The sequence below is a fragment of the Eleutherodactylus coqui genome, chromosome 8, assembly GCF_035609145.1.
Source record: "Eleutherodactylus coqui strain aEleCoq1 chromosome 8, aEleCoq1.hap1, whole genome shotgun sequence".
Lineage (NCBI taxonomy): Eukaryota > Metazoa > Chordata > Amphibia > Anura > Eleutherodactylidae > Eleutherodactylus > Eleutherodactylus coqui.
In genome coordinates, this window is record NC_089844.1 from 185,270,829 (window position 1) to 185,297,175 (window position 26,347).

The 26,347-nt window shown below is 46.5% G+C and overlaps 1 protein-coding gene across 1 annotated transcript in view; it reads right to left on the reverse strand.

The window, feature by feature from the left end:
* The window catches only part of COL5A2 (collagen type V alpha 2 chain), a 145,408-nt gene that overhangs the window by 88,966 nt on the left and 30,095 nt on the right, over positions 1-26,347 (reverse strand). The window contains exons 2-4 of the mRNA XM_066577088.1: positions 7,778-7,999; positions 6,622-6,635; positions 3,223-3,255 (exon numbers count right to left, since the gene is read on the reverse strand). Of these exons, the coding sequence (XP_066433185.1) occupies positions 3,223-3,255; positions 6,622-6,635; positions 7,778-7,999 (269 nt within the window). The remainder of the gene's footprint in view (positions 1-3,222; positions 3,256-6,621; positions 6,636-7,777; positions 8,000-26,347) is intronic.

The following is a 26,347-nucleotide window of genomic DNA, read 5'->3' on the forward strand; positions in this document are numbered from 1 at the left end:
CTGTACATGTACAGTATTACTATTGTGCTTTGTAAATGGCCGTTACAGGACCTTCAGAGAGGTCAGATGGTTTAATTCACTCTAGCTCTGATTCTAGTGTGTTGCCAGGACCTTAACCACCCTGCCGATTGGCTACAGACTGAGCATATAAGATCAGAGCCTTTTTCTCGGACAGTAGTATGACACCACAGCCTGGGTAAGGCCAGCGAAGGAGAGGCTTGTGTCCAGGACTGCTGGTAACGTGGATTCCATGTATCAGTGAGGAATACAGCTTATGTCCAAGGAGACACCTGTGATGAATACTAATAGCAACGAGGAGCCCTGCAGCAACCGGTAGAGGAAGCAGGTTGGATAGAATTCACACAGAAAGAGAACTCATTCATTTGAATGGGTTCATTCACAATTGCAATTTTTTACTTAGGCCCCCTGTCCACGGGCGATGCAAAGTCCCGTGACAGATCTCCGCCGCGGGAGCCGCCGACAATTCTCCGCCGGTCAGCCCTATCTGATAGATAGGCTGGCCGCGGAGAATCGGGGCAATTCGCAGCATGCTGCGAATTGACCGCTGCGAGCAGAGAATCGCAATGATTCTCCGCTCGTGGAGAGGTGCTGGCGCTTTCCATAGCAATGCTATGGAAAGCATCGGCCAGCGTGATTCGCCGGCGGTCTACCACTGGCGAAATCACGCCCATGGACATAGGGCTCATGTCCACGGGCAAAATAAGAATTATAATCCGCAGCGGATTTTAACTCTTCTTCTGCCCGCGGATCCGCATCCCATAGGGATGCATTGACCACCCGCGGGGTAGATAAATACCCGCGGATCGTCAATAAAAGGAATTTAAAAAAAAATGGAGCATGAAAAAATCCGGACCATGCTCCATTTTCATGCGGGTCTCCCGCGGGGACGGCTCCCGCGGGCTTCTATTGAAGCCTATGGAAGCCGTCCGGATCCGCGGGAGACAAAAATCAGAGTTTACTCACACGCTCCGGTTCTTCTCTTCTCCGCGGCGCCATCTTCTCTCAGTCGCGGCCGGATCATTTTGCTTCGGGCCGGCGCATGCGCGGGGCACGTCACCGACGTCATCCTGCACATCCGCTGAGCTGAAGAAAGAAGATCCGGCCGCGACGCACAGAAGATGACGCCGCAGCGAAGAGAAGAAACGGAGCGGATGGGAGGTGAGTTTATTCTTATTTATTGTTATTTTCAGCGCTCATGTCCGCGGGGCAGGAGGGACCCGCTGCAGATTCTACATGGAGAATCTGCAGCGGATCTGATTTTCCCCGTGGACATGAGGCCTTAGGGCTCTTCCACACTGGCGATAGACTTTCCAGCGATGTGAGAGCGAGTGAAAACGCATGATTATGAAACCAATGGTTTTCAATGGTTTCCTTCTCATTTACGATGTTTTCACTCACTGCAAGTTGCGGTAAAAAAAATCTGTGATATCGCCCATTGCCATGCATGGAGCGGCGGCAGCAGTGCTGGCCCCATCAAAATCAATGGGAGAAGATCACGAAAAAGCTTCAGAATCCCCCATAATGAGGAGAGAAAGTGGGGCAGAGCTACAGGGGATCTCTTACTTATTCCCCTATATTTGGATAGAGGACTTTCTCATGGCGTGGGGCGAGAGTGTGGGGCTAGAGGGCGGATACCTCTAGCCCAGCTCCCCCTCTTGGTTAGAGAAGAATCACTATGAGAACCCCTCTAGCCCCGCCTCCTCTCTAGCCATGCCCCCACTCTCGGGGAAGCCCTCTAGCCCTGATATCACTCTCACCAGTGTGCAGGAGCCCTAAGACTGATAGTCCAAGTCTGAAAAATCACTGCTTGTCCTATTGCAGGCCAATTGTCGGATGTGGTTAGAATAGGCAAACATGCAGTGTCTCGCACATCGAACAGCACATGGATGTGTGAGTATGGTCAAACTCAGAAAAGGAAGTATCTGGCCAAAAAGGAAACTGTTAGTGAGATAATTATGGATATAGATTACTCTAAAGATTGACTGCAAGTATCTACCTACCAGACTAGCTTGGTTAAATATCTGGAACTTTCTATAAGTGTTAGAAGGAATTGTCCAGTTGTAAATTCTAGATGGCCGGTTCTCAGGATACATCATCAATGGTAGATCAGCAGGGATGTGCCATGTGGAAACACCACCAATCAACTGTTCACTGGGCCAGAGTGCTGATTTCTACAGGAAGCAGATAGCTCCATACTCACTGCAGTGGCCAGGCTTGGTATTACAGGCAAAGTTCCCATTGAAGTGAATGGCCTGTAATATCAAGTTTGGACACTGCAGTAGGAATTGAGCTGTCAGCTTCCTGCAGAAATCAGCACAGTGCATGAGCGCACTGGCCTAGTGGACAGTTGATTGGTTCAGATCCTGGTTAGCAGAGGTCACCAATAGGGTAGGCCATCAACAGTTTACAGCTGGACAACCCCTAATATACAAACTGGAGTTCTCACAAACTTATATTTACGTCACAGAAGCTTCCCACTGCGACACAAGCTGTCTTGCTATTTACTTACTGGTTGAAGTATATTTTGTCTTTATTACTTCTGTTACCAAACATTTAGTACAGACTTGTTTTCCCGTTGTACTGTGCGAAGGCTCCCCGTGTATGGCGCCATAGTCCACACCCGTTACATAGACCTCTGATGAACGTCTCTTACCATGAGGTGGACACGATGCCACTCTGTTGGCTAGAAACATCTATAAGATGTTAAATACTCTTGTATAAAAGAAGACTAAAGTATTCTAGAGATGAATCAGTTATTAAATGGTAGAGTTGGAAGGGATCTCCGGGATCATCAGGTCCTCCAGGGTCATCGGGATCTCCGGGGTCATCAGGTCCTCCAGGGTCATCTGTTCCAACCCCCTGCTCAGTGCAGGATTCACTAAATCATCCCAGACAGATGTCGGTCCAGCCTCTGTTTGATAGAATCCTAAACTGGTAGAGTTGGAAGGGACCTCCAAGGCCAACCCTCGGGCCGGACGAAGAGGCTTAAGCAGCCGCCATAATGCTTTTGTGGGTTTTATACAAGAATATTTCACATCTGATAGCTTTTGGCTTCAGACAAAAATTGCAGCTTTTTTCCAAAAAAATCTGTGGATAAAACCACCGCCAAGTTCATGACGGAACCTGATATTATAATTTAATGGGATGACTGTAGAGCTCTTATTACATGACTACATATAAATCTACTGTGAGAGAACTTACCGCGGGCACGTCACCGGGCTCTCCTTTCTGGCCCTGAAAGAAAAACATGCATGTAAGATCACAATGGAGGAATGATGAGACATACGGCGCATCAACACTGTATGGTCCTACTCTATAACACAGCAGGACTGCGCGATACACGGAACACAAGATGCTCCTTTGTTTCTTAACCCCTTAGTGACTAGCCTATATTTTGCCTTAAGGACTAAGTGATTGACATTACAGATCCAGAACTCGCTGACAGTCCTATGAGGACTTGTGTGTTTTGTGGGAAGAGTCATATATTTACCGGCCGCACTCCGGGGTCCGTATAATGTGACTTTTAGTACATTTTTGGGGGAGGAGATGGGAAAAAAAGTGTCCAGAAATACCACCATTGTTTTTGGTTTTGTTTTTACAGCGTTCACCATTCAGTAAGAATAACGGGATGACGTTCTTATCTGATCGCCATGATTACTGCGACACCAAGCTTAGGCCGCCTGGACACGGCAGAGCTGGTTTCCGCATGTGGGACGCTGCAGAGGAACCCGGCCCTGACAGCAGTGGCGTCTGAACATACCTGTAGTTTCTTTAGTCAACCTCATTGACTAAACCAGATATTCCAATTTTGGAAATCCTACTTCAATGTGTTTGAAGTCGCAAACCAACGCCCTCGCCCATAAGATGTTTATTTCCAAAGTGCTCCGTTCTCCAGATATTGCAGGTATTGATTCCTCTGATTGTTTACTGCTCGTTGCCAGGGAAACAGACCAGCTCTTCCATGGGGGGAAATGGAGCACAGTAGTTGCTGGTGGCTGGGCTGTAAGTTAATGTGCGTGCGCTCTAGAGATCCCGGCCACCAGATTTTTATGAAAGTGCGCAAGCGCCGGCCGCCTCTGCTACTTCTATCCATACAAGAGCCGGTCTGTTTCCCTGGCAACGAGCAGTAAACAATTTTGATTTTGAACACATTGAAGTAGGATTTCCGAGCTGGGAGTGCCCGTGTCAGGATAGAGGACCCTGATGAGGAATATGGAGCAGAATTTAAAAACCCAGACCTGACATTTGTACCGTTATGTTTCTGCTCAGGTGTCAGATAAAGCCACGCAGGAGCTTCTTAATATGCCAGAAATACCATCATGGACATTAACAAAGCTTTTTAAGCCAGTTTTGGCCAAAGAAATGTGCAAATTTGTTGCAATACTTGCTTGTACTAAAATGGGGTGTGGTTTGTCTGGAGGGGGCGTGGTCACCCTGGGCCAACATATTTATATGTACTTTACACCGTAGACTGGCACAAATTCTACCAGAAATATACGCCAGTTCGGACCTAGCATAGACTTCTATCCAGGTGAACTGGGGAGACGAGATGAGTCTAATTGTATGAAGGGGCATGTGCCCCTTCATGTATCAGGCCAGTGCTTCCCCAACTCCAGCCCTCAAGGACCCCAACAGGTCCTGTTTTCAGGATATCCTATAGTAAGACAATAATTACATCACCTGTGTAACACTTAGGAAATCCAGAAAACCTGACCTGTGGGGGGCGTAAGGACTGGAGTTGGGGAACACTGTATTAGGCGCATCGTGTACCAGTGGAAGCTACATTAAGACTGGTGTTTGAAATACTGGCCTTAAATTTTCCCCTTTGTTTTTTAATGTAGTGCGGACTGAAAATGTATCATGCCTGTGTATACATGCATATATTTGGTGGGCCCAGGGTCCATTTCAGGATTCGAACATGTGACCCCCTGCTCCCCGGGTGGCAGCCCTCCATATGGAGATATTCAGCATGCTGGATAGCTCCCCTGTGTTCCTCGTTCCTTGTCTCCTGTTTCATGTCCTGGCTCTGTGTTTTCCCTGTTTAGTCCACCCCATGTCATGCACATTCCCCAATTAGTCTCCTATACAAACCTGGCCCTGTTCCCTCCTTCCTTGCGTATTTATTGAGATCTGTGTCTCAGCCTGTAGACTTGCTTCTACCTTTACCTGGAAGATTGTTTCTGTGTACCAGACCTCGGCTGATTACTCCTCTGACTGAACCGACTGTACTACACCGCCATCTTGTGAACCAGACCTCGGCTCCCCCTGGACCATGCATCCCTCCAGTGGTGGCTACAACAGGTGACGCCATACCTGCACTACATTGTGACAGTCCATTTGGTCTGCTGTTTGAAATAGGCAGGAGCTCAGTAGGGGATCTCTCTCCTATCCTTGTCTTTTTTGTCTGCAGTCTGGACAAACTGGAGGAAGCCAGATGCAAATTGGTCCATCTAAATCAGACAGCCCCATCACCGGGCTGTCTGATTTTTTTTTTTTTTTGTCCACGATTGTTTTTGTGGGAAGATTATACCAGCTAATCACTAACAAATAATTTTGAAACATACTAGCCGATCACTAACGAATAGGTACGTGAGGGAGGTGATTTGACCTTCGTACGACATTCTTGTTCTCCATAACCACTTGCCATAAACTGATTCCTGGTACAACTATTGGCCCCTGAGGAGCCCCTGTGTGGTTGGGGGTGAAACGCGTAGGGAACTTATTAAACACTTGTTGCGGTCAAAATATATCATACAAATCGACCGCCACTGGTGTGTTTTTGGCCGGGAGGGCCTGTGAATTATTCAGAATTGCCACTCTACCTGAGGGCACGCGTAAAATATACGCACTATATTAGCTTGCTAGTAATTGGACACATTAGTTGTCCGAAATCTTCGATTGAGGAATTGAGATCTCTAAGTGAGACAGAATCCACTACATATATGTGTATGTTTGTTTGTCTATTTCATACTTTTTAAGTGAATAAATAAAAGTTAAATTTTAATTTTAAGCTTATTAGTCTGCTGGTCCAAAAGAGTCAGTGGGGCATCACCGGCTAGAGGGAGGACATACAAGAAGATGAACTTAAATATACAATGGGTTTGGCTTTTGTTACTTGGCTGTCCAGTCCTAGGCCAGGGATTTGCTTAATGGACCAATGGGCAGTATATATCTGGAGTTCAGGGTGGAGAGTATAAACAATTATGCAGATCAATGGACAGGGCCACATTTGATGAGGGTAGCTCTGCAGCTGGAATGTGCACCTTTTTTTTCTATCCACCCTCAAGAACAAAGACTTTAGAATGTCCTGTAAGTTCTAGGTTTCTGTATTTCTCCTTTTTATTCTCATCACGGTTTTGCATTTATCTGTCTTTTTATTTTGTCTTTCTTTTATCTTTGCAACTTGATTGAAATGTGAGTGTAAGACAGAGTGAGTAATAGAGCTTAACCCCTTGAAGTCGCACCCATGTAATGTGCAGAGAAAGTGTGTGACACAGTATATACATCAGAAAACTGTCATAAATCTATTGATAACTTTGCCCCTGTGTATGTGCAGATGGGTGCAGATATAATGCAATGAACAGTGCAGTTCTTACTCACCTTTAGTCCTCTACCTGCAAGGACAAAAGAAAATCATTTGATTATTATAACGAGATGCAAAAATCAGAGGACAATAAAGTACATATAAAGAGCCGGCGGCAGTTCTTCATATATACAAGTTACCAGATTCTAAGCCGGTCCTGACATTTATGTGTAATTCTGAAGTGGTTGCAGGTGAAGTATAAATATACCGTACATAATGCTGTCAGCGGCTGCTGCTTCACCAAATGCAACAGTGATGAGGAAGATAAAAGGAGGGCAGAAGGACTGCTGTCACTCCATACATGTCTATGGGGCTGATGGGGATATCTGAGTACAAGCGCTCGGCTATCTCTGCAGTGACAAATAGGGGGCAGCAGTGAGCAATTGCACGTGTACTACCTAGGAAAAAAATGCATTGAAAAAGAGCACATATGAAACTAATTAACATTAATTGCCTATTGAAATCAAGGGAAGCATGTGCATGTGCAAAAAAGGGAAAACATGCAAGCCCACAAAAACGCTGCACGATTGTGCGCATGCATGCGATTACACCCCTGTAAATAAGCCCTAAGGCAGACAAGTGTACAAAAATGTGCAGAATGATAGACATCACTAGTATGGCTAGGGCTTATTCAGACGGGTGTATATGGGTCAGATTTTCATGCCTGGCCGATATATGCTGCCCCTCTCTGCATGGGGAGGAGGTGGGATGGGACAGGAGCTAGTGCACTGAGTTCCCGCCCACTCTCTGCTGTTTGCAATGGGAGGGGGTGGGCCAGAACTTAGCTCCGCCCTGTCCCACCCTCCCATTGCAAACAGTGGCGAGGGTCGGAGAGGGGGCGGGAGCTCAGGTATACAGAATGGCCAATTGATATGCTGTGCAAATATGCAGTGAATTCCCCATCTTTGCTCCGGCTCATTCGCTTCAATGGTCTATTGTAGTGCGTAAAACGCACCAAACACATTGAGAAAAAATACGCTGATATGAATAAACCCACTGAAATCAGTGGGTTCTATTCAGTGCGAGTCATGTGTTCAAAAATTGCGCGTGTAATCCGCGGCTCACATATGCCCCCATGTGAACGAGCCTTAAATCAATGTGCACATAAATCGTGTCATCATATAATCGATATTATGACAAGCACCGCCATCAGTACAAGGGAGAAAACCTTACCGAAGCTAGTAGTGCGCCCCCCGGATGAGCCCCTACACACCGGACAGCACTCTCCAGGGGGGATCTCAGGGTTCTCACAGCCCACGACATCCGGGCATGGAACGTCGTCACACAGGATGGCGCCACCATCGCATACACAGATTTGGCATGGAGTTGGTTTCCAAACGTCTTGGTTCATGTAAATCTTGTCTCCCTGTCTGCAGACGATGCCTTCAACCTCTCCTGAGAACACAGAGATAGACAGCAGTTATTGGCACGTGTGAAAGAGCGCTATGTGCAACCACCCTAACAGACAGCGGGCGCACATTTATTAGCAGTTTTTGGGCTGTATGAAGCTCCAATTATAAGGCTGGCGTTATACGTATGTTTTATTTTTTGCAAAAACACTACATTTCTGGCGTTTTTTATTTGGTTTTGTGGCAAAAAAAAAGTCTGCATGCAGATGTTAGCAGTAGGTGAGTACCAAAATATGGAACATCCTACAAACAATGTTTTTTCCACACTTTTTGGCTGCATTTTTTGGATGTATGGTGGAAATAAGGGCCTTGGTACACGTCGCGTTATACATGATGGAAGACATTTTTCATTTACTGAAATTAAAGATGGAGACTCGTAGGAACTTCTTCCTTGGCCTCCAGGTTCCTTGGACCTTACACTTTTTTTCTTTGGAAATTGAATGGGAACTTGGCTTGTAATACCAAGCCTGGCCACTGCAGTAAGAACAGAGCTGTCTGCTTCCTGCCCAAACCAGCTCAGTGCACAAGTGCACCAGTCCAGCAAACAGCTGTTCAGTGGGGGTCCTGGGTGACTGACCCCTACAGATTTATTGAAGAACTGTCCTGAGGATATGGTCAAATATATGGCCCCTCACCCAGGGATATGCCACCTCATGCATCAAACATAGGGGCAAAACAAAGCAGGGGAAGACTCACCCCGAGGCGGAGGGATCTGCAGCAGATTGTGGGATTGGGGGTTGGTGTTCCTTGTACTCTCCCCTCTCGAGGTAGGTCTTCCCCATCCCCGTCAGCTCCTATATTTGACGCATGAGGTGGTGTTCTTCTGAGCCCTGCACCATGGCTTTTTTTCCGCATCGCAGCGCCCTTTGGGTCTTATCTTTGGGGTGTTTTTCGATTGGCTACTCAATAGGCAAAAAAAAAAGGTCACAGAAAAACCTACGGGTGACTAAAAAAAAGGCCACGAAAATAAAAGCTGGTAAAAACTGCCGCTAGCATCGAAGAACTGCGTGCGCTTTTTCTGAGTTTTTTTGTTTTTATTTTTATCCCAAAAAATCACCAGAGAAGCGAGAAGAAAACCGAAATGTGGAGAATCACTTTAATGGCCGGAGTCTGAACATTTGCTAGAAATGCGCCCTTCCTGTGGAAGTAATTCATGTCATAGGAACATCTGGCCCCCAGAGCAAACACAAGAAACCTCACCGAGCCGCCAAGCAAATTCACAGCTGAGAAATGGAGCCTGGAAACAATCCGTGAAGCCCCCTGCGGTCCACCCTTATACGGCCCCCAGTACATTAGACGTAGCAGGAGCTTTCCTTCCAGATGTCAGGCAGTCCCGATAAGATGGGATCTGCTTGTATACGCTGTAACCGACACCTTCAAGATACAGAAAGCTCTATTAGCTGAGACCGTAGTCACAATATAGATTCAGTGGTCCGCCTTCGGGCACTATCATCTGTATACTCAGAGTAGATCAGAGTGGCTAGCCAGGATTAGCACATAGGATTACAAGGAAGGCCTTAGCGAGATTGCATGTATGTACTGAGGTGGGTTCTGAGCCTGAATTTACATACTGAGCTTGGTTCTGGTGCTGTATTTATGTTATGAAATTGGTTCTGGAGCGGAATTTACATTATGAGCTTGGTTCTGGTGCTGTGTTTATGTACTGAGCTTAGTTCTGGTACAGAATTTATATACTGTGCTGTTCTGATGCTGTATTTATGTTATAATCTTGATTCTGGGGCTCTATTCATGTATCCAGCTATGCTCTGCTGCTGTATTTATGTACTGACCTTGGTTCTGGGGCTGTATTTATGTACTGACCATGGTTTTGGTGCTGTCTTTATGTAGTGAGTGACCATGGTTCTGATGTTGTTTTTGTGCACTGACCTTGGTTCTGGGGCTGTATTTATGTATTTAGCTTAGTTCTGGTACAGTATTTATGTCATGTGGGTCCTGAAGCTGTATTTATGTTATAAACATGGCTCTGGTGTTGTATTTGTCTTCTATGCTTGGTTCTGGTACGGTATTTACTCACAGAGTTGTTGTGGTGTGGGTAAGCTGTTATATTGATGCAAAAGCAGGATACAGGCAGACTGCCCATCAATCCAATACATATCTTTTTTAAAAGGACAGGAAGGGGTGCCAAAACAATTTTTGCACAGGATGCCATCTCACTGAAGGCCGGTGCGGGCAGGAATGTTTAGGCTTCCTTCATGCAGTTTTTCTGGCATTTTGTTTGGACCTGTAAAAACCCACCTTGAATTTCATAGTTTTTTAAACAAGCATTTTGTGTTGCCATTAATTGTTTGTTAATACTTTTTGGACCTATCACATGCTGTCTTTAAAAAAGGCCATTGACCCCAAATTCTCAGAATGGGCCATAAATAGTATATTGGCAGAGGTCTGCCACCTAGGATCTCTGCTGATCAGTTGTTCATCAGACTATGGTGCTTGTGCTTTAAGCTGATTTCTGCAGGAAGCAGACAGCTCCATTCTCACTGCAGTGGCCAGGCTTGGTATTACAGACAAAGTTCCTTTTCACTTCAATACCTGTAATACCAAGCCTGGCCACTACAGTAAGAATGGAGCTGTCTGCTTCCTGCAGAAATCATCTCAGTGTATGAACACAATAGTCTAGTGAACAGTGGATCCCGGGTGGTGACCCCTGCCAAACACTATTGATGGCCCACCCTGAGGATCTCAGGGTGAGATTTAAAAGTGGCTTTTTCCTTCCCTCACTGTGACATGCCACAAATTTATCAAAGATCATGGTATAGTTTTTTAAATCTGTTGCATTCAGCACTGATGAAGGTTAAAATAGCCAAATTTGTGTTTACTTCACCTCTTTCCCTGCCCTGGGTGGTTTAAGGAGCCAGCTGGCTCAAACCCATGACCAAAGGAACCTTGTTGCTTTGGCAGATGTTCACTTCTGCTCAGCGGCATCTGTGTCATATTACCTCCACTTAAGTAACATGGGCTTATAAATCATATTCCAACAAGATATGTAGAGACCGATTTTAAGGCATGTCTTTCATACGGTGTTTCCATATTTTTGTCCACCCACTGTAGGTACTTCTTAAGACGGCTATGGAGCTCTGTGCACTATGATGGGGTTTCCCCCCTTCCACCTCTTTAGCACGGAGCTTCCTACCTTGGAGGGCGTCTAGGATGCCCTTGGAGGGCTGGCTAGAATTGCCTTGGGAAGTGGGGAGCAGGTCCTTCTGCTTCCAGCCCTCATAGGGGGCCATATAAAATGACATGGAGGGCTAGATTCAGCCCGCGGGCCTTGAGTTTGACACATGAGCGCTGGAGGTTCTAAGAACTGTAGATATGTCATCATTTGCAGTGGACGTTTACAAAGTCTGACCGTCATTCATCCGTCCTCCACAAGGTGGCAGTATTTCGCTACAAGCGCTAGCGGGCCGTTCTTTTCCATAGTGCAGTTGTGGGGGCTCCCGCCCCGTCTGCTTTATATTATTCACGTCTTTGACTTCATTCCAAGGCACTGACATAAAAACGAGGTTTCACAGTAGAATTTTCCACATGTGACCAATCAATGTGGAGAGGGGGGAGCGGACAGAGAATTGCTGACCCTGTAAGATGAATTTCTCTAACGGATCCAGAAGTATCTTCGTCTCATATTACTGTTCATATTCCTACATATTATTTCACGTGACAAATACTGGGGTCCCGTGGGCTCGGAGATGGTATGTTGAACCCCTGCTTGCTTGGGTTTCGAGCACTCCAGCCCCCCCCCCCCCCCCCCCCCTTGTCCATGAACATACAGTAGTAAGAGGTTAACTGGCTTCTTGGCACCAGTGTGTATGTAACCAGAGACATTAGATTTAGAGCCCCATTGGCAGGGGCGTACATATATGTCATGGGGCCCCATAGCAGAACTCGGAAAGGGACCCCTTTTATCTGGGTCCAAACTGCCATGAAGCCTTTCTCCATCCATGACCGGTCTCTTCACTCTCTCCCTATCCCAAAGAATCTCGCACTCACCCCCATAGTGCTGGGGTCCTCTCTGTGGCCCCACAAGGTGCTGGAACCCCCTCTGCTATCCCACATAGTGCTGGCATCCCACTTGTGGCCCCCCTCATAGTGCTGGTATTACTCCTGCAGCTCCTCATAATATGGGCGGCCTACCCTGCAGCCCCCAATAGTGCTGGCTTTCTCCCTGCAGCCCTCCCCATTCTGCTGATGTCCCGCCCATGGCCCCTCATAGTGTCGACATCCCACCTGAACTCTCCATAGTACTGGTGTCCCCCTGGAAGTCCCCCATAGTTCTGCATTTTACCCTGCAGCCCCCCATAGTCCTGGCACCTCCCCGCCCCCCCCCCCCAGCTCCTGCAGTCCGCCATAGTCCTGGCATCCCCCTGCAGTCCCCGATAGTGCTGTCTTTCCCTCTGTGGCCCTCCTCATAGTACTGGCATCTCCACTGTGTCCCCCAATAGTGCTGATGTTTCCCTGTGGCCCCCCAATAGTGCTGATATCTCTCTGTGGCCCCCCAATAGTGCTGATGTCTCCCTGTGGCCCCCCAATAGTGCTGATGTCTCCCTGTGGCCCCCCAATAGTGCTAATATCTCTCTGTGGCCCCCCAATAGTGCTGATGTCTCTCTGTGGCCCCCCAATAGTGCTGATGTCTCTCTGTGGCCCCCCAATAGTGCTGATGTCTCTCTGTGGCCCCCCAATAGTGCTGATGTCTCCCTGTGGCCCCCCAATAGTGCTGATGTCTTCCTGTGGCCCTCCAATAGTGCTGATGTCTTCCTGTGGCCCTCCAATAGTGCTGATGTCTCTCTGTGGCCCCCCAATAGTGCTGATGTCTCCCTGTGGCCCCCCAATAGTGCTGATATCTCTCTGTGGCCCCCCAATAGTGCTGATGTCTCCCTGTGCCCCCCCTCCCCGTAGTGCTGATGTCTCCCCTGGGGCACCTATTTATTACTACAAGGGGGCAGTAAGGCTATTTATTACTACAGGGGACGGTGCAGGTCATTGTTCATTACAGGGAGGCAGTGCCGCTTGGTATGTATTACTCGGGGTGCTGTGAGCAGCACTGTTATACAGTATTTAGGGGAAGCCATATGTGGCAATGGTAAGGGTTTATCTTAACTAGATTGACCCGATGTTCGGTACGTGAACATACAATGTTCGGAAAAGAACTGCCGGGCCGAGGATTCGGCTTCCACTGTTGGCCGTCCACGGCTCGGTCTTCCATGTTTTGGGGACATGACAACAGTCAGGCTGTAAGCACATGATATGAACATCGCTCAGCAACTCTTGACTCTCCCTAGCGGCACGGTTGGCTGAAGCACAGCAGCGCCGCTAGACCTAACATAGGAACTTTGACCTCACCTGGTCACTCCATGTGTCAAACTCAAATTTTACGATTTTATGGCGGAGGTGAGCTCACAAATCTAATGACACCAAAATCATCCACTGAAGGTCACACAAAGGGTCAAAGTGTGGTGCAAGAAAAAGCCTGTAGGCTCTTTGTTTATTAGATATACGGATTATGGATATGAAAAAGCAAAGAGCCAAAGACATCTATGTGGTAAATTCTGAAAAGACAAGTTATGTCCGGGAGCAGCTGTCATGTCAATCTGGACTGGATGGAGAAGAAAACTTCAACACTAATTAGAGATGACGACACTTGTGAGTCACAATATCATTGCCACTGGCTGCCTCTGATCAGTCCTGTACTCACTGTATGTGATGATGGATAGTAGCATTCTTGTTTGTGATCTGACAACTCCCATCATACAAGTTGTACTTGGTAGTACAAACTTAACCCCTTAGTGACCGGGCTTTTTTGCTTTTTTCCATTTTTGTTTTTTCCTACTCCCTTTTAAAAAATCGTAGCTCCTTTATTTATCCATCGACGTCGCTGTATGAGGGCTTGTTTTTTGCAGGACGAGTTATATTTTTCAATGGCACTATTTATTGTGCCATATAATGTACTGAAAAACTTTTTAAAAGTTCTTAGCGGAGAGAAATGGAAAAAAAAGACATTCCACCATCTTTCGGTGCGTCCTGTTTCTACGGCGCACAAACAGCAACAAAAGCGACCTGATATTTTTATTCTATGGGTCAGTATGATTACTACGATACCAAATTTATATAGTTTTTTTTTTTTTTTGCTGTAGTACTTGTATTTTTTTTTAAAAGATATTTAATTTTTTTCAATTATTTTCTGCGGTCATTTTGTGCGCGCAATACCTTTTTTATTTTTCCGTCGACATAGTTGAGCAAGGGCTCAATTTTTGCGGGATGTCCTGTAGTTTCCGATAGTATCAATTTGGAATACATACGACTTTTTGATCGCTTTTTATTGCATTTTTTCTGGAAGACAGGGTAACTAAAAAAGTGTATTTCTGGCATTCTTTATTTTTTTTTTTCGGACGACGTTCACCGTGCAGGAAAAATAATGCACTACTTTGATAGATCGGACTTTTACGGACGCGACGATACCAAATACATATTTTTATTTTATGATTTAGATTTTTTAGTAATTGATATGGCAAAAGGGGGGTGATTTAAACTTTTATAACTTTTTTTTTTTTACAATTTAAAAAACTTTATTGATCTTTTTTTTTACTTTACTTTGAAGTCCCCCTGGGAACTTTAACATGCGATGCTTTGATCGCTCCTGCAGTATGACGTAATGCTATAGCATTACGTCATACTGCTTTTTTACAGGCAGTCTATCAAGCCACCCTGTGTGGATGGCTTGATAGGCAGTCTGCTATGGTAGCCCTGGGGCCATTCATTAGGCCCCCGGCTGCCATGACACCTGCACGGATCCCCCGATCTCACCGCGGGGGGCCGTGTGGGACCCCCAAACAGCGTTCGGGGGATTTAAATGCCTCTGTCAGAATTGACAGCGGCATTTAAAGGGTTAATAGCCGCGATCGGCCGAACGGCCGAGCACGGCTATTGCCCGCGGGTGTCAGCTGTAATAAACAGCTGACGCCCGCGCTGTATGGAGGGAGATAGCGCCGCTACCTCCCTCTATACACGTCCTGCAGCTGCAGGACGTAAAAACACTATAGGGTGGTCACTAAGGGGTTAAATAGCAGGGGTTGAGTTACCTTTACAGTTTACGCCTTTACTAGATCTTGGTTCTGGTGCTGTACTTATCTGTTCTACTATTAATGATTACAATAATATATATTTGGAGTATTGTAAATGTTGGACTATTAGTTTAGGGATAATCCATAATTTAATCATTCAGGTAGGGAACTTGTTATCAAAATTTTGATGCCCATCCCTAAAAGCACCTTCCCTGATAGGGGTGGGAACTGGGTGTGGCAAAAGGTGGGGATTGGTTGGAACAGGGCTTAGAAAAATTGCTATGGCACGCTTTGCATGCCACTACACCTCTCCATCTTTCCTTCCCATATCTTCCTGTAGGGAGATAGGCCAACAACTACACAGAAAAACAAGGGTCTTAGGCGTCAGATATCACCCATCTGATGGAGTACAACAGAAACATCCCACACTGGAAAGGAAAATGACCAGCACCCATGTGAGGGCGTGGCAGTAATAAATACACACCACCAGTTATGGCTGATTGGCCAGCAAGGGATCACACCTCCCTGTCAACCAATCAGTCCATTCACCATATTGAAGCTGGGAAGAGAGGAGGGGTCCATTAAGAAATTTCCAACAGACGACACCAAAGGGATCTTTCTGCAGTGACAGGAGAAAGGTGCCCACAGCTTGATCATGTGAGCAGGCTGACATAATAGACCACCCTGGTTCCACTGACTGTTGCAGATGGCAGACTGTAACAATGCCTATGCAAAATAACTGTGCGGCCGTACATGGAGAGGGGAAAGAAGAAAGAATTAATGTGCCCTTAAATCATTACATTTGTGAAACGAAGAGTGAGGCGGATTATGAAGGGCTTGAGCTGAAGAAGAGTCATTAAGGTCTACGTGGATGGCTGAGGTCACTCTTGGAGCCATGCTACAGGCAGCTCCTAAGCTTTGTGTGTTTAGGACTACTGATAAGACTTGGAATTTGGCGAAGGTCCAGACTGAAATATCTACCCCAAGGGCATTATGGGATCATCCAGACGCCACTATCTGAGTACAGAAGTTAGCAGCGTCTGTAGGCAGGATATACTATAATCTGCATTGCCGAAGGACTCATTATATATGCAAATATTTATATTCATTAACATGAAAACGATCAGATCTAAAATGTACAAGTGCAGATAGTTCCCTTGTATATACAAAGTGGCGAACATAAGTATACGGTATGCCACGGCCGTGGGCGCGGCTCTCTCCATTCATTTCTATAGGAGATTTGGTAACATATGATAATGGGCTTATTCACATGGGCCAGAATCTCGTGCACGTTTTGTGCGTTGAAGATGCCTGGGGCTCTCACGAATATCACATCCATTCTTTTGAATGGACTTGTTCACATAGTGATTTGTACCGCGCAGCATCGCAATCTTTGGGTGTCCCGTCCATTTTTTTCAATGGGACCTTAAAAGCCATCGCACGGTGATGTGCATGCGAGTGTGATGTTACTCATGATGAAATCAATCGGAAACAATCGCGACCCTCTGATGCGTGTGAAACATCTACCTTAGGATTGCAATTTCACAGATGTGATGCCAGGAGTTTTTGAATAAAAACCGCCTCAAATCGGCGTGAAAAATTGTGATCGCCCGTGTGAATGTAGCCTAAGGGCGGCGCAAAAAAAGAAATCACAATTCTAGCTGCGGAAACAGACAATTTTTCTGCGCTGATGTTCTGAGCTTCAACAGCGATCTTTCCACGCCAAACAGGAGGGACTAAAAATATGCGCTGGTGGAGAGAGATATGAAAGGGGTCCCCCGGGGCCCCCCTTTCATTTCCCCCAGGGGTTCCCTTCATTCCCAGGGATTCCATTCATCTCTGCATGGCTGGAGGGATTCCCCAGCAGCAGGGCTGGAGGGATTCCCCAAATCCCTCCAGCCCCGCTGCTAGGGAATCCCTCCAGCCCCGCTGCTAGGGAATCCCTCCAGCCCCGCTGCTAGGGAATCCCTCCAGCCCCTCTGCTAGGGAATCCCTCCAGCCCCGCTGCTGGGGAATCCTTCCAACCCCGCTGCTGGGGAATCCCTCTAAGCCCGCTGAGATGAAGGGAGTCCCGGCGATGAAGGGAACCCCTGGGGAGATGAAGGGGGTCCCTTGGGGCTAAACTCTCCCCCCCCCTCCTTTTTTTCAAGCTCCCATAGGAGCCTATGGGTACTCCTGTACTTTACGCACCAAAGATAGGTCAAGACCTATGTTTCCATGCAGCAGGGAATTTCAGTTGCTGATGTCCTATCTTTTTAAGTGCAATTTTTTTCTTTTTGTGCAGCTAAAATTTCTTCATCTGAACATTTCCATAGGAAACCATTGGTTCTAATAGTCACTTTTTTTTGTTGTTAACATGGCAAAATCTCTTCTCTGAGTCGTAGAGGCGTCTAGTGGTCAACCAGCTCTACACAAGCGTAAGAAGAGGTCACTACATGCAAAGAGCTGTTACGGTACACTACCCTTGATAAGCCAGCCTGGCTACCCTAGATCTCACCCACAACCCCTGTCCCTGCCTGCATGCCTCCACTCTTGGCTAACCCTAGGTGGACAACTGGGTGGCGGTCCCTACTCTCACTAGGGACCGAAAAGGGACGCTGGCGTACCTGGATGGAAAAGGTGGAATACCGACAGAAAAGGCAGATGTAAAAACCAACACGAACAATACTAAGCAGAACTGAGGCAGATGGAAAAACCTGGCGGACAATAGCAAAGTACTGCAGACAAGCTGACAGGAGCAGCAGACCAACAGAGGCAGACTAGCTAGCACCTGGAACTTCTTAGGCACTGCAAAGGGAGGTCCCACCCCCCAGGAAGGTCCTGGAACCTATTAGACACTGCAGAGGGAGGTCCCACCCCCAGGAAGGTCCTGGAACTTCTTAGGCACTGCAGAGGGAGGTCCCACACCCCAGGAAGGACCTGGAACTTCTTAAGCACTGCAGAGCGAGGTTCCACCCCCAGGAAGGTCCTGGAACTTCTTAGGCACTGCAGAGGGAGGTCCCACACCCCAAGAAGGTCCTGGAACCTATTAGGCAATGCAGATGGACGTCTCACACCCTGAAAGGTCTTGGAACCTATTAGGCACTGCAGAGGGAGGTCCCACACTTCAGGACGGTCCTGGAACTTATTAGGCACTGCATAGGGAGGTCCCACTCCCTAGGAAGGTCCTGGAATTTACTAGGTACTGCAGAGGGAATTCCCACTCCCCAGGAAGGACCTAGAACATATTAGGCCCTGCAGATGAAGGTCCCACCCCCGAGGAAGGTCCTGAAACTTATTAGGCACTGCAGAGGGAGTTTCCATTCCCCAAGAAGGTCTTAGAACTTACTAGAGACTCTATGAAGAAAAAGGTAAGCTACGTCACAAGAGAGCAGCAGACATAGGCACTGAGAACAGGGGTGCTGCAGGGGTAGATAATGCTTGCGGTATGGTAGTTTGCAGAAAGCCTGCAAAAATAATGCACCCGCCTCTATGTCACCTAGTTCATGGTGCTTTAGGTTCCCTTTAAATCTACTGCTCATATAGTTTAGACAGCTGACGGTGCAGCGATCATTTACGCTGCTGCACACATCAATACATCACTCGTCCGGGAGATTGTCTGTACGAACGATCCCAGAAGCTGCAGAACATGGAATGGTGTTAAAATAAAGAAATAAGTCATACCTCCTTAAGTGACCCCCTGAGCAGCGCAGGACTTCTGGTCACCACTGCGCACAATGAACGCATGTGATCGCTACCAAATTCCGAATTCTACGTTAGGAGCTGTGGTGACAGGACTCCTGCACTGTATGGGAGGACACTTCAGCAGATGAATAAGACTTAATATGAATTCAGTCAAACGTGCAGTTTTTAACTGAAACAAGCTTACAGCATAGATATGCTAACAGAGCCAAGCTGACTACAAAGGCATGGTACCAGAACCAAGATTTCTGCATAGATATGATACCACAATCGAGCTTACTGTATAAATATGGTGACAGATACAGTACCAGAAATATGCTTAGAAGATCGACATGGTACCAGGACCAATGCTTACGGCATAGATACAGTATCAGGACCAAACTTACATTGGCCATTGTCAGAAAAAAAATATATTCACCACCATTGTAAAAAAAAAAAGGATCCATGAAAAAATAGCCAATAATTGACATACAGACGCTTCTCCTTTGTGTAATACACCTGGATACCTTTAAAAACACGGTAGAAATGTTGCCTATTGTCTTCACACACACAGTGATACTTCTACATACATGCTGTGGCTCACACAATAGCTCCTCTTAAAAGCACACTGACAGTGAGAGGATCAATGAGTGGAACAGGTTGCCACAGGAGGTGGTGAGTTCTCCTTTAATGGAAGTGTTCAGAGGCGGACAGACATCTGTCTGGGATGATCTAGTGAATCCTGCACTGAGCAGGGGGTTGGAGTCAATGACCCTTTATGTCAGGTGAACGAAGCACACGTGCCATTGAACGCCACCCAACCACATTACCCACAGTGCAGTGGCCAAACTTCTTTCTCAATTCCAAGAAACAAGTTCTGTCACTGATCAACCAAAATCTGGACGACAAAAAGCATTACCGGTGAAGCATCATCAACCGCTGTTGTGGCCTCATTTATCAGCAACAGAACATTACCCACTGTGCAGCGCCACCTATGGGAAGGCAGCATTCCTGTAAGTCAATGTTAAACTTAATTATGAAACCAATGATTTTTAATGGTTTCATTTTCATTAGTGATGTCTGCACTCAAGGCTCGTAGCACTAAGAAAAATCTGTGCTATCGCCAAATTTTTTCAATGGGGCCAGTGGCAGCAGCGCCAGCCCCATTGAAAACATAAGGAGAACATTGCACTCCCCTGACACAAGTGTGTCAAAAGTCTGCAATTCTACCCCATTGCTTTTGATTGGGCCAGTGCTGCTGCCACCCCATTGAAAGCAATGGGATGAAGGCAACCCCCGCAGCGATAATTTTTGGGGAAGGAAGGGGGGTGGCTTGAAATATAAGCCCTACCCTGAAAATCATCTCTAGCTTAAAAAATAAAAATAAATAAAATTAACTCACCTATGTAGTAGCACTGTCCAGCTCTTCTCTCCATCCCCGGTAGTCTTCATGTGTCTTCTGGTGGCCGGGAATTAAAAAATAGACGCCTCCAGAAAGTGCTGCCTCTGAATGGCTGAGCACTGTGACCAATCAGAGGTGGCACCTAGCCGTCATTGAAGGACAGCTGAGCGCTGCTTGTGATTGATCACAGTGCTCAGCCAATCAGAGGCAGCACTCAACCATTCATTGAATTCAATGAATGGTTGAGCGCTGCCTCTTATAGGTTACAGTTCTTAGCCAATCAGAGGCAGTGTTTTCTGGAGGCGGCGATTTTTCAATTCCCGGCCACAAGAAAACAGATGAAGACTACCGGGGACGGAGAGAAGAGCTGGACAGCTCTTCTTCGTGAGTAGATATATATATATTTTTTTTACAGCTAGCGATGATTTTCAGGGTAGGGCTTATGAAAATCAACACTGCAGGAAAAGCTTTCATCCTATCGTTCTCAATTGGGCGGTAGCAGCGACGGCCCCATTGAAAGCAATGGGAAACAATCGCGGAACTCTGCCACAGCTGTGACAGCTGTAATAGGGGATTCCTTCATCCCCACAGTCCCCATGGGGAGGAAGGAATCCCCTGCCACAGCTGTGTCAGGTCAGTGCGATGTACTCCCTATGTTGTCAATGGGGCTGGCGCTGCTGCCGTTGGCCCCATTGAAAACAATGGGCAATAGCGCAGATTTTTCTTAGCACTGCGAGGCTTCAGTGAAAACATCGCAAATAAGTATGAAACCATTAAAAATCATTGGTTTCAGAATCATGTGTTTTCACTCACTCTTGCATCGCAGGAAAATCTATCGCCAGTGGGTTGGAAGCCCTAACATTGACTTGCAGGAATACTGCCCTCCAGTAGGTGGCGCTGCAGATATATTGTTCCATCTTTCCATTTGCATATTTCCCAGAGGAGCATGCATGGCCTTATAAGTCTCCTCACACCATCTAGGTGCTCTTCCTAAGGAGAAACGATACCCTTCCTGACCTAAGGCGAGGTCAAGACCGGTGGAATTCTTGCATAGTGATATGCCAAACCATGGGTCGGGGCAGGCAGCGTATAATGTGTTCTAGAAACTTCATGCTATTCCATGAATGCTACATGGATAAAGATCAGTGACAAGGGGAACATCAACATTACCATAAACTGAGGGAGAGGTATAAGAACTAGAGCAAGGGGTAATGGCATCATCGTTACAACCAACCAGATCGCTCATTTCTCAGAGGCAATGAAAGGGATCGGAGTGGTTATTGTAGGCAACGTTTCCACTCTCTACTCTCTCAATACCCCCCATTGTCTTCTCGGTGTGCTTTTCACATGGTCCCCTCCATTGTTACATTGTTGATTGTGTGACAACATGGGAGATGATGTAGAGACCCAGATTTCCCGCTGAGAAGTTGACTTCTCCAAGTTGCGTCGGGACAAGTTCTGTACTGTCTCCCTTTTTTCTTACTTTCAGTATTTCTACCACTTGTATAAACAATAGCGCCATTAACTAGTGATGAGCGTGTGAACAGCTGGCCGTGCTTATTCAGCTGCGAAGCATTAAACCGCCGTCCCGTTGCCAGTAAATGCCCATTTCTACCTATCTGTCTTATTTCCGCATTATGTTCCTAATTAAACTATTTCCAGTTGCTGTTCAAGACCGAAGCGTCACACAAAAAGGAAAATCACCCTGAAGGGTTAAATATCAATATCATTCTAAAAGTGGGGGCTTAGACCACCCAGTGTTAACAAAAATGTGCATCTCCAAGCTGATGTTCTGTTTCCATTCCACTCGCCAAGACAAAAAGTCTTCACATAATTGAAGGACTAACATCCTCGGTGATTCTTTGGTTCGGACATCTTTGCAGCCTCGTCTCCCTCCTCCTGATGTTCTTCACTTTCCCCTTTATTTGAGGCATTCACACCCTAGAGTTGGTCTTTATGAAGATGAGTGTCCATCAGGCTCGGCCCCGTTAGGCTCCGACCTGCACTATCTATGATAGATATGATAGTGATGTAACAAAGTCTAACTTTACACTTAGACTAGGTTCACACGGGGCCGACATCCCGCGGAATGACCGCACAGAAATTCCGCGAGATTTCCGCCGGAGACAAGTAACTCCAAAACCCGCAGCCTTTCGCCGTCGGCATTCTGGGTTCTGGTGCTGTACTTATAAGACTGGTTCTGGTGCCACTTTTATGTTTTGATATTAATATTGATGGCAAACAGAAAAATAAGCCAAATATGCATCACCTGATACTTATGTATTTATGTTATGATTTTGGTTATGAGGCTGTATTAATGCTATGAGCTTGGTCCTTATGCTGTATTTATATTATGAGCTTGGCTCTGGCATTGTATTTATGTACTGAGCTTGGTTCTGGTGTTGCATTTATGTTATGATTTTGGTTATGAGGCTGTATTAATGCTATGAGCTTGGTCCTTGTGCTGTATTTATGTTATGAGCTTGGCTCTGGCATTGTATTTATGTACTGAGTTTTGTTTTGATGAGATGAGACTATTCCGCCATAAGGCTGCCAAGGCCTATTATATTTTACTGGCTTGGATACCTCAGTTCAGTTTTGGCCTCAGGTGTTCATTAGACAGGAGGCTTCCTCCATATTTTAGGATGGCGGTAGAACATTACACTGTCCAGGGTTAATTTATATAAGTAAGAAAGACGGCCCAATCCGTACCATAACACTAAAAATCGTATCAGCGCCGCGGCATCGCTACGTCTGCACGCCATTCTGCATAGAGTGATGCATAATCTGTAAGCCCTTGGAGCTGCAGGGTGATGGGTAATAACAGGATCGCACATGTGGCTGATTTAGAATTCGCTGGAGTTTCTTATGATTGTTCAAGATGGCAGATGTGCTGATTGCTGTTCTTAGGGGGCCCCTAGCCTTTATGCTGCCTGAGGTGAAGTGTGAAATGGCGCCCCCTCAAAAAAAAATACCACTCATTTTACAGACATTGAGTGAGCTAATACACAAGATACACAACACATATTTGAACTATTGAGACTTGTCTGAAGTGAGAGAGTAATCGTGTCCCCAGTAGTAAGTGGCCCCAATAGTAACAGTGCCCCCATTAGTGGCCCCAGTAGTAATACTATCCCTGTTAGTGCCCCCAGTAGAAAGTGTCTCCCTTAGTGGCTCCAGTAGTAATAGTGACCCCCATTAGTGACCCCAGTAGTAATGGAGCCCCCCAGTAGTAGCCCTAATATTAATAGTGATTCCCTTAATGGCTCCAGTATTAATAGTGCCCCCCCCCCCCAATAGAGGCCCTGGTAGTAATAGTGTCCACTTTAGTTACCCCTGTAGGAATAGTGACCTCCATAGTTGCTCCAGTAGTAATAGAGTACACAGTAGTGGGCCCAATAGTGATTCCCATAATGGCCCCAGTAGGAATAATGCCCCCCGTTAGTGCCCCCAGTAGTAAGTGTAGTCCTTAGCGGTCCCAGTAGTAATTGTGACCCCATTAGTGGCCCTAGCAGGAATAGTGACCCCCATAGTTGCTCCAGTAGTAATAGTGCCTCGCTTAGTTTTCTCAGTAGTGACCTATAAAGTGGCCCTAGTAGTAATAGTGACCCCAAAAGTGGTCCCAGTAGCAATAGTGACCTCCATAGTGGCCCCAGTAGTGACAATGACCCCAAAATGGACCTGATAGTAATAGTGTCCCCTTTAGCGGACCACCAGCCGGTAGAAATCCAGCAACATCATGCATTTAACTCGCTCTGTCCGCAGCTCCTGTCCGGCCACCGCTTCTGTAATCAGTCTGTGATATGTGCCCATGTGCTGCGCTTTGTCCTTGTCATATGTCACTACCAATTTACATGTATTTGCAGCGCTTGGGACAACTCAACGCTGCTGTTTTGGGAAGGGATTCCCTTTCTGTATCTTCTGCACGTTTTGTCGTGGAAGGGCTTTGTATCAGGCAATTGGAGTAATTTTAGTATTTAGGGATGCTATTGTGAAGACTTAGCCAGCCATGACTAAAACGCTTAAGTGCAACTGAAACACGTTGGACCTTCTCGTGTGTCCGTGTGAACATAGAAACAAAACTCCTCCGTGGATTCCAGAATAAAATTTCATGGATAAAGACATCTTCCAAACTGGCGCTTACATGTTTCGAACAGCGTTTATTCTGGAATCATCGGAAGTGCCGGAGTTCTATTGCTGTTGACGGTGTACCTGCACCCAACGGGAAGTGTATCCATGCGGTCCGCTGGTGTTCGGAATTGAACATGTGAACTATCATGCCTTAAGAAGAAATGTTACAATAAAGGAGTTTATGGAATCATCATCGATCACTGGAGCGTGTTTTTGAAGGAATCAGTTTGTGACGTCTGACCTCGGTGTGGAGGGAGGAGAGGTCAGGGGTCACAGTCTGATTACAGGACCTGTGGACAGAGTGAGTTAACTGCTTGTTGGGTTGCTGCCGGCCTGCTCACAGCTGGCAATTATTGGGCATCGGCCATTAATAATAAATACTGGCTGGATGACAACCTGTCACCCCTCTGAGGTCCTGCCCGCCCCTCGCTGAGGCTCACTGGAAGGGGCGCCCCCGGCTGTTCTCGAGGTTTCTACAAGTAAGGCCTCCTGCACACAGGCGGAAATTCTGTGGCGGGATCCGACTCGGCCGTCTGCAGGAGGCATTAAGTTATTTCAAGGATAGAGATTTATCAATAGTGTCATAGAGCGCGTGAATTCAAAAAAAGAAGGGGGGCGGGTAACATTTTTCAAACTGGAGCATGTGACATAATAGATTTTACACAACGTGCCACTCATGTTAGACCTTCTTCCTCTGCCTCATCACATGCAAATATTTCTCTAATACATTTGGCACAATTTATGAATTTACCCATGACCCCCAAAGAAGCCCCAGTTGGGATAGTGAGTGACCCACTTGTTTTTTTAAATGCTGACTTGCTTTTCCAGAAACTTGTCAATGTGGAAACTATTTAAGTGCAAATCACTTGATTTACCTAAAATGCCATTTTTGTGCTGAAAAATTGCTGGCCACTAGGGGTCTCCCTTCATTCTAGTTCGCTGGCCACTGCCTGTTGAGTGTTGACATGTGAAATCTGTCACTAGCTATTGAAATGCTGAATGGCTTAGAGGAAATGGGTGTGGGCCTTTCTGTCTCAGGCTGACAATAGAAGCTTAAGGAAATGGGAGGAGGAAGGGAGAGAGAACTGCTGGAGGGGGACAGAAACTGAGAGACTCAAAGAGAGACATGGCTGCAGCTTCTAGTAAGTGTTTTATCTCACTCTAGTGCTGGAGTTACAGCTACACTGCTCAGTGCTGCTGTATAATGTCATCTATCCTCCTTGCTTGATTCTGGTATCATATCTATCCAGTTAGCTCAGTTCTGGTACTGTACCTATGTGTATCTGCGTTTAGCTCTGGTACTGCATATATAACATATTACTGAAAGATATAAAAAATCTGCCAAAGGAAACCACAGGGGCCACTCCAGTGATTTGTCTTAATTTATTCATTTTGTAGCTATCCATCAGTATATAGAAGTGGACCAGTGATATCTTGGTTAGTTATTTATTTCTGTCGAAAACTCCTGTTGTCAGGGCTCAAACCCACAACCTCTTGTACTCTAGTCGGTGGCTCTCCCCAGTAAGCTATCTACCTTGCTGGACAAGCTTCCCTGCATAACCTTGTTTTTGTCCCTAGCTCCTGCTCCTGGTTCCTGTTCCCTGATTACACTTCCTATAAAAGCCTGGCCCTGCCACTCCCTTAGTGCGTTATTCTACTCCACAGCATTGATTGATCAAGCCCCACTTCTGCCTGTTCCTCTGCTATTGACACCTGCTGATACCGACCTCTGGCTTCTCATCTGACTACGTTACCCACCTCATCCATCTGCACTGCAAACTGAGACCTCCCGTTGCTGACCCCTGGCTTCTCATCTGACTACGTTACCCGCCTCATCTATCTGTACCACAAACGAGACCTCCCGTTGCTGACTTCTGGCTTCCCTCCTGACTACTTTACCCACTTCATCCATCTGTACTTCAAACCAAGACCTCCTGTTGCTGACCCCTGACTTCCCATCTGACTACTTTACACGCCTCATCCATCTGTACCGCAAACTGAGACCAACCGTTGCTGACTTCTGACTTCCCTCCTGACTACATTACCTGCTTTATCCATGTGTACTTCA